We start from the raw sequence: 12,641 nt of genomic DNA, 5'->3' as shown, positions 1-12,641 counted from the left end.
CTGGGGTGGAGGAGGCAGATGTCCTGCTCCTCATTGGCACCAACCCACGCTTCGAGGCGCCGCTTTTCAATGCCAGGATCCGAAAGAGGTTTGTGTGTGGTGGGGATGGATCAGCGTGCAGATCCAGCTGGGTCTGACACAGCTCTCAGGGGGAGCTGCAGGCAGTAAGCTGAGAGTGGCCACCCAGATGGACTCACTGGATTTCATGTTTTAGTGAAGGGAAGGATTGATACACGTGTAGAAAAAGGGTGTCTCCTCCCTGTAGTGTATGCCTGTGTTTTGTTCAGTCTCACTAGACACTTTACATTTCATGTACTCAGACATTTATGCCTTTGTTACACTACACAGACTCCACAGATTTTCTGTCTTACAGAAGTTTGTTAAAATGTATTCCTTAAAGAATTATTTTTAGCATTAGTTTGCTGCTTTTTCTGTTGTAGTTGTAACAAATCAGGCTTGGTGTTCAACATTTTCTTGTGGATTTCCCAAACTTTTGAACGGCTCTAATTCAACTTTAAACAAGATATATCAGCAGGAGACAAATGAATGATGTTTATAAAAGCCCTGTGCTGGTATCTTTTGAAAGACATGGAATTAAACAATATAGACCTGAAAATTTTGAGAGGAAAAAATGCAATAAAATTTATGAACAATTCGTACATTTTTATAAGTCTGTGCTAGAAAAGGTGAAAAAAAAGGAAAATTTCTAACCAGCTACATTTTGCTATTTATCTAAGAAATAAGTGGATTTCTAAAATGGTGAGCACTGTCAAATTCATAATTCTTTCCTCCTACAAATGACTTTAATTTCAGATCTGAAGTAACTTAAGAGTGAAGTCAAGCTAGATAATATTAACTGTAGGTGTGGGGTGTTTTTTTTGTTTGCTTTGGTTTTGCCTCATACTGGAAAATATGGTTTAAAGTTGTAGCACCTCATATTGTGCAGTCTTTTTTCCCACTGAATTGGCAAAAGTTTGAGGAGAGGGGGGAATTGAGCCATGAACTTCTCACCCAAGAAGTGTTGCTGCACTGGTCCCAGAATGTATGTAGAGAAACAGTTCTAAAAAAACCCTTGAGCTTGCTTACCAATCAGAATAATGTTAACTGCATGTTACCAAACCAATGAATGCTGTTTAAATTCCTTTGAAAGAATTTACATCTTGCTTCAAGTTATTGGTAAAATTAAAATTAGTGGCTTTGGTTGAGTGAAAGTCTGTATTTCTTTGATTTTTATGAAATGTTTGCTGTGTTTTCAGCTGGCTTCACAATGAATTGCGGGTGGCCCTTGTTGGCTCTCCTGTGAATTTGACCTACACATATGATCATCTGGGAGAGTCCCCACAGATACTCCAGGATCTTGCTTCTGGAAAACATGCATTCTGCAAGGTACAGCTCAAGAGGGTGACTGTTAGATGCCAGATGTATTGAATAATAATCTGAGTTGCCCACAGAGATAGCTTTGAAGAGAAGTACCATGCTGTATATGGATTTACTTACTTTTGTCTTTATCTCCAAATGAAACAGTGACCATTTCAGATCTGTAGTTTTACATGGAAGACTCACATAGATATTATGGGATTTATGACATTATCTGCACCAAGAGTTGTCTCCAGGGCCATGGAATGAATTACAGACTCTCTGCTTGCACAGGTGCTTGACCAGGCCAAGAAGCCCATGGTGGTGGTGGGGAGTGCAGCCCTGCAGCGTGGGGATGGAGCAGCTATCCATGCTGCTGTTTCCACCATTGCACAAAATGCCAGGACTAAGAGTGGTGTTGGTTCTGATTGGAAAGTCATGAACATCCTCCACAGGTTTGCTTTCAAGCTTTTTTGGGAGCTACTTTCATTCATGCCAAGCCTACACAAGTTACCACAGTGTACGTGTGCAGGTTTCTTTGCGTGCTTGCAAGTGACTTATCAGGTTAGAACCTGTAGGGAATATAAAAAAACAAAGTACAAAGTAGCACAAACTTTTTAATAAAAATGGATTCCTTAACCTGGAAAACTTTTTCCTTCAGATTTTGCTCATTTATGATATTTAAATGTGGAATTTAAAGTTCATATTTAGAGGTATAGAATACAAGAGAGCTTAATAGCATACCACAGCAGGATGCACAGCAGACCAGTGGCACTTGCCAAATGGTTGCTTTGTATCTAGAGGAATAAAAGCAAACAAAATGGCAACAATATTTAAATAATATAGTTTCTTTTAATACTCCTTTTACTGTGTAGTTTCTTAACCAAATAATTAATGGAAAGCTTCAAAGCTTTTTATTTTAGGGCCTTTGATCGTAGTTATTCAGTTTATTGTGATATTATTCCTTTTAATTGGCAAGCTTCTCTTGGGACAGTTCCTCCCACTCTTTCTAGAACTGTCAAATTGACAACCTCTGTAAAGGAAAAATTATTATGTCAGCAAATGTAGATTCACAGATTTGGAGACTCAACAAAGTCCTTCTGCCACAGGCAGCTTCACTGATGTGGAACTTGTATAGCAGGAGCAGGGCTTCGTCCTCTGAAGGAAGTGTGACTATAAAATCCTGCTGTGGAAACTGAAACATTTGATACCAAAACACTGAGTTAAAGAATACTCATGATACCTTTTTTGACTTGTGGTTTGTCAGTCTTTCATATTGTTGACTTGCATGCTTTTGGTGCATCATCCTCTCTACCTTAAGTGTAAAAAGCAACTTAACTTGTTGGAACATATATGTCTATGTCAGACAAAATGAGTAACATTGAAGGATCTGTACTCTATAGGGAGACTCTTTTCTTTTAAATATATTTGTAAATCTGGCACCTGATTATGCAAGATTGTGCAGGACTTTCCTTGGAAAAGAAAAAGACTGGCAAACAATAAGAATGATTATTTCATTAATTGTAAAGTATTAGGAATAGTGATGACATAGTGGTCTTAAGTCTTAGGTACTTGAGAGTAGCTGATGGTCCAGTAGCTGGTCTTTCATCTTCTATGTGAGTGCCCTAAATTAAACAATATGAGTTCATATTGAGTAAATTTTCAGCTGACTTTATACTTCATTTTTGTCCTGTTACTGGAGACCTCTTGTGTCCCTTTGAAATATTTAGTAAAAACAAAAACCTGGGTCTGTTTTGATGGGAGAAGGAGACTTCTGAAATAACTTCGTGATAATGTGTTTATTCTTACAGGGTTGCAAGTCAGGTAGCTGCTTTGGATCTGGGTTTCAAACCAGGAGTGGAGGCAATTAGAAAAAATCCTCCCAAAGTCTTGTATCTCTTGGGAGCAGATGCAGGTTGCATCACACGTCAGGATTTGCCTAAGGATTGTTTCGTCATCTATCAAGGTAATTAGTCGATGTCAATTAAGAAATGTAAGACCTCAGAGCAGTCAGCCTAATAGGCTTTATAGTGCTGGCTAAACAAACCTTAGAAACTCATTTTTTTCTGGGAACACAGAAATTCTGTATTGTGTTAGTAAAGCTTCATTTTGACTTGTCTTATGTGGTTGTGTGTTGTTTCCTCTTCCCACGTACTCAGGCCATCACGGGGACGTGGGAGCCCCCATGGCTGATGTCATCCTCCCAGGAGCAGCATACACAGAGAAGGCAGCAACTTATGTCAACACTGAGGGTAGGGCCCAGCAGACAAGAGTAGCAGTGACACCACCTGGGATGGCAAGGGAAGACTGGAGGATTATTAGAGCTGTCTCTGAGGTACTGCTGCTGTCATAAATTGCTTCTAATAAAAGTACACGGAGAGGTTAAGCTCCTTTTATATTGCAGAGGGTTTCCAAAGAAGAGGTACATCTTCAGAACAATAGATGACTGTAGTCTTAAAAAGTAATGTTTGATATTGAATCCGTTGTTGATTCTGTGAGTTAAATCAGTTAAGTCCCTTTTGAGGACAGCACTAATACTGTAGCTGCTGTGTGCTATTGGAATGCACCATGGCTGAAGCTTTGCAAATTCTGCAGGTCTTCATGAAGTGCTCAGGAGGAAACTAGTGGGAGGGTGCAGTTACTTCAGTTTGCACATTATAACTGCCTGTGTCTTAAGGAGTGTAGGTTTTTCCTGATTTTCCTTTAGGTATGTTAGTGGGTGGGTGATCTAAAGCACTATGTATTAAATGCCCAGACTTGATGGCATTTCTCTCTGTGACTCTCTTAGCTGGCTGGCATGACCTTGCCCTATGAGAACCTTGACCAAATCCGGAAGCGTTTGGAAGAAGTCTCTCCTAACCTGGTCCGGTATGATGATGTGGAAGAGGCCAACTACTTCAGTCAGGCAAATGAATTGTCAAAGGTAACCAAACCTGAAGCTTCTGGCTACTATTCAGTGCTCTCATGTAGCTGGATGCTTTTTAAAGAAACGGGCTCTCTTCATATGAGGTACTGGAAGCATCCTCCGACCTGCACTGAGTCCAGGATTCACCAAACAAATGCTTTGATAGTGAGTTCCTATTGTAATGATGGGTGTCTTTTTTTTTTCCCCCCTTTTCTGCCACAGTTAGTGAAGCAACAGCTTCTTGCTGATCCTCTGGTTCCACCTCAGCTCACAATAAAGGACTTTTATATGACAGGTATGTATAGTGTGGCCTCTCCATTCTGACATCAGCTATACATTTTACTTAGCTTTACAGTAAGATTCTTCAGAGGCATTTAAAACTTTCCACTAGGATGTGTAGGATTTGAGTCTTTGAAGAAACAAAATTTTCCAGTAAAATAGTTTGAAATTTGAATAGAGCAAACTACTGGGACTGTATTTTCAACGAACCAATTTTCTTTATCTTTTTTGGATGCAGTCATGTGCTAAATGTCTTTATTTGTATCTGTGCATAATTTTGAAAAGGAACAGTTATAACAGATCTGTATTTGGATTGTTTTTTTTCAGATTCAATCAGCAGAGCATCCCAGACAATGGCCAAGTGTGTGAAAGCTGTTGTGGAAGGGGCTCATGCAGTAGACGAGCCATCCAGCTGCTAGAGACTAAGCAGACTGCTGCCACCTCCACCCAAGGATTTGTTGCAGTTAGCTGCTGTGACTGACTTTTTTTTTCCCCTGAATCTACTTGCTAGGTTGCTGTATTTTTCTTTTCTTCATTCACAGTTTCATCAGTTCAAATAGTCCCATAACATTTTAGGGCTGTTGCTGTGTCTGAGAGAACGTGCAGCACTGAACTTACTGTACCCAGAGGCAGAGTACATGATGACTGTGTACAAATAAATTATACCAAACAATCATTACCTATGTAATTCATACAGCTCATGCTTCTTGCATGGAAAGAACACGGTAAGCAACTCAGTGAGTCTTGATTTCCTAGGAATGGGTCTGTGTGGCAAAAATACTAGTTTGTAACCTACTTCCACACTATCCAAGTGTCTTAATTTTAAGTGCTGGTGAGTGTGAACATGCTATTTTTGTAATGTGCTTTCAGAGCAGCTTGTATCTGAGTCTAACACACCTGGTTTATATCAGCATTCATTCCTACTACTGCTCTAGATATCTCTGTTTCTCCATTTCAGTTGAGAAACTACTCATGGAGGAAATAAAAGCAATTTTCACACAGCTTCAGCATATTGGGCTGCTTTAAAAATTTAGCAAGAAGATAAAGGCCTTTAGCTACACCAGTTCAAACACAGAAAAGATCTCAGAATAGTTTCTCTGTGCTGATCTGAGAGCAAAGTAGGGGAAGGGGTTGTGTGAGGTGTTTTTATTTCATTTTTTAAGCTTTATAATGATTTAACAGTCACTCCTTTATTTAGGTTGGTTCCTGTAAGCTTGGAAGCAGGATAGCTTCCTCTTCAACAGGGTACTAGGGTAATAAGGTTTAGAGCAATCCTTCTAGGAATCATGCAGATGGGACCAGTATTCTAAAGCCATCACTTCCAACTTGATTTAATGAAAATTAAAAAGTTAATTTTGCATAAGGAAAAGCTGTTTTTCAGTGTAGAGTAATACTGAGAGCACGACAGTGCTGCTGCAGAAGCCTCAGTTTTATACACCAGCCTTTTCACCTTCCATGCTTGAAATGTTTCAGTAACAAGTAATTATTTAAAAATCATTTTCCTTTTGCCCAGGAGGAAAACTCCTGGTTATCCTGGTATAGGCCAGTGTCCTTACACTAGCAAAATCTTTAATGTTGGACATGGTTTGACTCAGCCTGCCATCTTCCAGTTAGCAGTTCACTTGGGGGTACAAAATAAAGACAATTACTTTATTCAAAGATACTGCTATGCTTGTTAATGAGACATCTAGAAATACTGCAGTCTGTTTTTAATGTGGCAGTTCACAGGACCTCACAGTGTGTGTCTCCACGTGTGTGACCAAGTAGAGCAGAAGGCCTTCATGTTGTCCTTGTGGAATGTTACTGCTTCAGGAGGAAGAAGGGTTTATGGCAGGGACATGGCAAAAGAATGTGTGTGAGAACATATGCTGAAAGCAAGGCAGTTGGCTCTTCTCACAGATGGTAGGTTTAAGAGGGAAGGGTGTAGCAGTATCCTAGATTCACTAAAACATTTGGTTCTCGGGTTCCTAGGATGAAAACCCTTTTTCTTTTTTTAATTCTCCCTGAAAATCCATGTTGTACAAACACAGAGGAATAATTTCAGCTGTGCAATGAATCAGTTATCAGTTTTTCACTTCAAAGTTTATAAAGGTTCAAAAGCTTTAGAGATTTCCCCCCCTCCCCTTAAATGTTATAGCATTATTTAAGTCTGAGAGCTCTGGCAGGAGTTTTGTTTTGAAAGCTCTGCATCCTTCAGTTAATGTGTCTGGGAGATCTTTATTTCTGTGCAGAGTGTCCAGCCCTTATCTTGAAAGGCAGAAAGGATAAGTACATGTGGTACTGCCTGTCCTGTTCCTACCCTCTTCCCCACCTAACTAGTCACAGAGTGTAAAACTTCAGCCCAACTTGTAATAGCAACAAGGCTCTCTCCAGCCTTGACCGTTGGGAAGTAGATAGGAAAGGGAAATCTAAATTGGCATTCTTATCACCCGAGTTTACAGTGTACCCCTGCCCTTATCTGTTCTGTTTGCCCTGGTGGCTGGACAGTCAGTGCACGTGCAGATTTCTGCCCAGCAGAAGGATGAAAGGAGAGCAGGGGTCTGGAAAGGAAGGAAGGTGATGTGTTGGAAGAAAAATTACAGAAACAGGGCTATTCATGCAACTTAGTTCTGTTTATTTTAAAAAAATTAAAAACATGTGCTGCTACTTGCTGGCTCTGAAGCTGCACCCTCAGCTTTAAGCAGAGCAGGAGGAGAAGGCAGCAATGAGGAGCTGAGCTGAGGGAAGATGAACATGCTCAGAGTACTGTTCCTGACTGTTCCAGCGAGGGCTGATTCGGTAGGTGTTCGCTGCCTGGGCAGCCACTCCTGCCACTGCAGCCAGCCCCAAACGCAGGGCCGGTGCCGGGCCGTGGGCAGGGCTCTGTTGTCCTAAGCCCAGAACCGGAGGCGATTTAATCCCCCGAACGCAGCCCTAGTACCACCTGGTGGCCAACTGGCACAAGTTCTCGCCGCTTGCCTTCCCAGTTACGGTCCGGTGACCACCGCAGCTCCTCCTGCACAGAGCACGGCAAAGAGCAGGTCTGTGCCTGCGAGGGAGGGGGACGGGTTTAGTCGTGAAGTATCCTCTACTCTCAGCACAGCACTGTGTAAACCTGTCTCTTGTGTGCAGGCAATTAACCCCAAACGTGGCTTGGATTAATCCTTGCCTTTCCATCGTCTTGGCTTCAGCAGAAGGTTGTGGGGAGTAGAGTAGGAAAAGTGTGTGTTAATTTAAGGTAAAACACTACTAAGCACTTAAGAATTTCAAGAAATTTTAGGCCAGGTTAACACCAGCAGTCAGGTTAAAGAGAAAAAAAACTTTTGTCAAAGTACTGTAGGCACATGAACCATTTAAGTCTAAAGCTGTGATTTTAAACAAATTTTTTAGAAAACCCAACCTTTCCAGCCAGCTTCCTGGAAGTGCCAGCGTCCTGTGGGTACGTCCCTGCAGCTTTAGGGGAAGACTGCTTTAAATCCTGAGCAACAAAAGGAAACCAGATAACGTGGTCCCAAATGGAAGTCAAGTCAGATGGAATTATGTTCTCAGCAAGGTTGTGGAACAGCCAACAAAACTAGGCCATTCATAAAAATGGTTATAAGTGACTTATTTTTGTTAATGTATTTTGAAGCCTAGCTTGAGGGAGAAAAGGAATTGTCTAAAGCATTTCCTCAGGAAGTTTAAGATTGGGAATCAGTGCCTCTTCTGAGGCTGATAGATTCATCTGCTTAGTTGGAGGACAAGCTGTATGGTACTGCTGAAGCTGATAGAAAAGCAGCTTGGAGTCATAGAACTAAAGAAAAAGCAGCATGGCGGCCTCCTATCAGCCTTATTCCAAAGAGGAGAGGTAATAAAACCTCATCTCCATCCTTGTCCCCATGCACCTGCTCCTCAGAAAATACTCCAAAGAATGGCTAAGCCAAAGCATCCTGTCCTGAAACACGACAGTCTCCTCATAACTATTTGTTGTGCTGTCCTTCAAATATGCAATTGGATGAAGTCACTTCAGTGATGGAGGGTTGAAAGACTGACTCAAGGCACTGACATGAACAGAGAAAGTACTGCGGAGCAAACTGATAGAAGAGGACTTAACTGTGACTACCATAATGGGGAAAAAAATAACAAGAAGTTACGTGGGGAATTATGGAGAGCACCTAGAAGTTAAGGACTTCCTTGACACCTGAAGTAAGTTTTTATCAGGAGCACAAGAACATGTTTTATGAGGTAAGTTCTCCCCGAGTTACTTGAGGAGTTGCCTTGCTTAAGAAGTTGGTTTGAAATTCCTATATAAAAAAAAACCCAACAGTGTATTATCAACTTATAAATAAATAGATAATTATTTATGATTATTCATAAACTGCCAAAAAGGACCAAGTACCTTTGGGAATGGAAACACTGAAGTTCACAGAGTCACAAGAAAAAGTTTGCTCAGCACCAAGAGAACATGTTTTATGAGGTAAGTTCTCCCCGAGTTACTTGAGGAGTTGCCTTGCTTAAGAAGTTGGTTTGAAATTCCTATATAAAAAATACCCCAACAGCATATTATCAACTTATAAATAGATAATTATTTATGATTATTCATAAACTGCCAAAGAGAAGCAAGTACCTTTGGGAATGCAAACACTGAAGTTCACAGAGTCACAAGAAAAAGTTTGCTCAGCACCAAGCAGTGCTGTGCTGTGTGGGGCTTACACAAGCCAGGCTCCTCTGTTGTGTCCACAGGAGTGCACGTTAGCTGGTGAATGATGCCAGGGATGTGTCCCAAGGTTGGTGGCTGTCCCCAGCTGAGCACAGCAGAGGAATGGCAGAGTCAGGAGCAACAGAGGTAAAACCTTGCTGTTCAAACACCCTGTGAGGGACTCCACAGTCAGCAAAGCTGCCTGTGCTAAACACTTAATAGATGTTCTCCTCCAGCTGCCTGCAAACATCCACTCACAGCTCCTGATGCTGAGAAGCCTACTCTGGTTTATGAATAACAGAACTCATAGCAGGAAGGAGGACTGGTGATACTGGTGATACTCTGTGTAGCTTTTCAACCACTACAACTGCAGTTCAGGAAATACCAATAGACAGAAACAGTAAAAATACAACAGTATAAAAAAAACCCAATACTTTGAATTAACAGTGGGCTTCCCAAGTAGAGTGGGACTGTATTAGAGCATTCTGTTGGGACAGTTTATTTCATTTTTTGTCTTCTGTTTAAAGAAGTCTCCACAGATGCTTGTCATGTACCTTGGACAACCCTCACACAATTACTAGTCCCATGATTTTGTCTGAGATTGAGGAAGACAATGCCATTCATTTAATGCAGATTAAAATACACATTGATAATGAAGAACAGATTAGTTGAGTCTTAGTTAATGGCTATTTTCAATACAGTTCACTATCAATCAATTAATGAATTAGTTACTGGGCAGCTAGCATACATCTGCTCCCAACCAGTTAAATACTTCTGCAACTAAACTCCTACTGACATCAAAACGTGGGTTTGAAGGATTTTAGCAGCTGAATTTGTGCCATAACTTGCTTGGGTGTATTTGCTAGAGAAAGATCCTCAGACTGCAGACAATGTTTTTCATATAGGGCAAAGTGGCCAAAAGCACACTGGTGATCAAACACACACTGCTGCAGCAGCCAAGGTAGCTGCAGTTCCCACATGCTACAGAAAACCACTGCAGTAAAATTCCAAATTAGAAACTTGTTGAGAAAGGCCTCTTCCAATAGTACTAATATGCTGGGCTTTAATGTTTAGCTTGACCATGGAGCTTGCCGCAATTAAATAAAGCAACACCACATACAGCTCAAGACATGGCTTAGAAGACTCTCTGATCATAATTTTGGTTTTTATTTAATTTGTTACCCTTTTCACTGTTTAAACACCTCAAGACAGAATCTTCCATAGACATGCAGCTCTATACATGGAAGTCTCTGATGAAGTTGTACACAGTGAAGAGTTCCTCTTCACAGTATCCCCTTGTATGAGATAAATTGCTGACCTTTCACAAGCATTTCAAGACCTTGGGACTGTTTCCTCAGAATACTTGTGTCTTTCAGGGACTAATACAACGACACTGACATTGTAACACTGTTTGCTGAAAAGCCCAGACTCTTTACCACACTCAGAGCCTTAAGTCATGCTCCAGAAATTCCTGAGGTCTGCCCTTGGGGTGCGTATGACCTTGGGGGAGAGTCGAGGGCTCCGCCGGTGGCGTACACGACCTAAAGCATCCATTCCACTGCTTTTATTAGGCTCACAAAGCTTGCTCACAACGTCGCTGCCCTCTCTGTCTTGCTGTTCCTACCAGTGAGACACACCAGCAGAGAATGCCCCATCACCCAGGAGCCAGTGACTTAGGGGACGCGAGTGCTCTGTGCCCACCCCGTGCTCCGGCGTACGGTGGGTTGAGTGGCTGGGCCGGGGCAGTGGCCACGCTGGAGCAGAGGCAGACAGGCCTGTTCTGTAATGAAGAAATGGCATTTCCAGAACATTTCTTCATATTGTACAGGGGTTGTTTCCTGCTTTGGGTTTATGCATCACCCTCGTGCAGGAGTCTCGAGTCCAATTTGTTTTCCAAAGTCATTTCAGAGCGCCGCTCTACTCTTATCAAAACAAAGCATCTCCCAGCTTAAAAGTCTTGCCAATGAAGATAAATCTTGTAAAAAATCTTTTAATTCTGCACTAGTAAAGCTAGCAGACCTTGTTTCTTTAGGGTGTTACTGTTTAATATTTTGTTGTCAGCAAAATAAAATCATATTTGCAATTTTTGTTGTAAGTTACTGACAAGCGAATCCTTTTAGTCCTCCCAGGTAAGTAAACAAAGTTTTCTTAAATAAATTCCATACAGATTAACAAACAGATTTTATCTGCTGAATGATTACACAACAGTCCACGTAACTAAGAGCTAATGAATTTTTCCTCTTTACTTCATGCTCCTTAAAAAGACTCTAAAATAAAATTATTTTTGCACAAGACACTGAAAAATACCCCATTTCAGTTTTCCAAACTAGGTTCAAAAGGTTCCTCCTCTCCCTTAGCATTGAGCTTCTGGCTTTGAAACTAACTCACATCAAACAGATCTCAGGATGTCACCAAAATGTGTAATGATACAAGTTTAAATTTAGGCATGGAAGTAATTGGATTAAAGTCAGTACCTGTGATGTCAAGCACATAAACCAAGTAAAGGGTTTAATATTGTTTCAGTGTTGGGGTTCTCAAGTGCTTTCAGAGCCATTCCCTAACACATTGTATCAGCTGTATCCCCTTTCCCAAAACACTGGCACCCCTGGGAGGGCTGCACAGATGCTCTCAGGAGCACTGCAGGAAGACTGAGCCTGGACCAGTGGTTCAGGGTGTGCCTCTCTTCCTAAAACACTGACAAGGTCTTCGTGGTTCAACACAGAGCTAGCTTCAGTCACAGCTGAGTTATAGTAATTAGTGTTGAAAGTAGCAGTTCTCTTGTTAAACTGTGCTAGATGCATCACTTGGGGCAGAAACCTGAACTCCAGCAGAGCCCTCCTGACTTGGTGAGAGTTTTACACCAGTTAAGGACTGAGTGATCCTTCAGAAACTTTACCAGTCAGCTCTGCAAGCACTCACAAAACAGGAGTCCTGCAGAAAATTTAGTCCTTTACTTATTTAGAATAAAAGAAAAGGAAATATGAGTTTGTGCTGCATTTGTTGAATTTCTCAAGCCATTGAGATAATTTTTTGGTAATATTTAAAAAGGTTTTTGGTTTTTAGCAGCCCATACATGACTAACATTTGTAATCCTTGTAATGAGGAATTTCAGCTATATAACATAAAATATTTTTTGTTTAAATATCTTACAAAAAGAAATATGACACTTCACACTCCAAAGCACACAGTAATGACTGGTAAGATGATGAAGTACCCTAATTATCACATTACTTCTATACAAAATCTTTTAGAATACAACATAGCAGCAATCTATTTGATATTTTTGATTGTTTTTTTCTAATGTCAGATCAGAACGATGCATTTAATAGATTAATAATCTGATATATAAAAATACCTCCTATGCAATAACTGCATGGAAGTCAACACTCTGCATTATTAAAATGTGCTGGGTAGACCAATTATAATTTTTTTAAAATTCCTGCT

At 40.8% G+C, this 12,641-nt stretch overlaps 1 protein-coding gene across 1 annotated transcript in view; it reads left to right on the top strand.

Moving 5' to 3' along the window:
• Nucleotides 1-5,225, top strand: part of NDUFS1 (NADH dehydrogenase (ubiquinone) Fe-S protein 1, 75kDa (NADH-coenzyme Q reductase)) — a 12,274-nt gene extending 7,049 nt beyond the window's left edge. The window contains 8 exon segments of the mRNA XM_008945071.1: nucleotides 1-88; nucleotides 1,257-1,386; nucleotides 1,651-1,811; nucleotides 3,168-3,322; nucleotides 3,516-3,691; nucleotides 4,145-4,279; nucleotides 4,484-4,556; nucleotides 4,868-5,225. The exon segment at nucleotides 1-88 is cut by the window's left edge and continues 13 nt beyond it. Of these exon segments, the coding sequence (XP_008943319.1) occupies nucleotides 1-88; nucleotides 1,257-1,386; nucleotides 1,651-1,811; nucleotides 3,168-3,322; nucleotides 3,516-3,691; nucleotides 4,145-4,279; nucleotides 4,484-4,556; nucleotides 4,868-4,959 (1,010 nt within the window). The 3' untranslated portion in view covers nucleotides 4,960-5,225.
• The last annotated feature ends 7,416 nt before the right edge of the window (nucleotides 5,226-12,641 follow it).

This window comes from Merops nubicus, unplaced genomic scaffold (genome assembly GCF_000691845.1).
Source record: "Merops nubicus isolate BGI_N331 unplaced genomic scaffold, ASM69184v1 scaffold3958, whole genome shotgun sequence".
Taxonomy (NCBI): Eukaryota; Metazoa; Chordata; class Aves; order Coraciiformes; family Meropidae; genus Merops; species Merops nubicus.
Note: the sequence above shows the minus strand (reverse complement) of the source record. Positions and strands in the feature narration are given on the sequence as shown.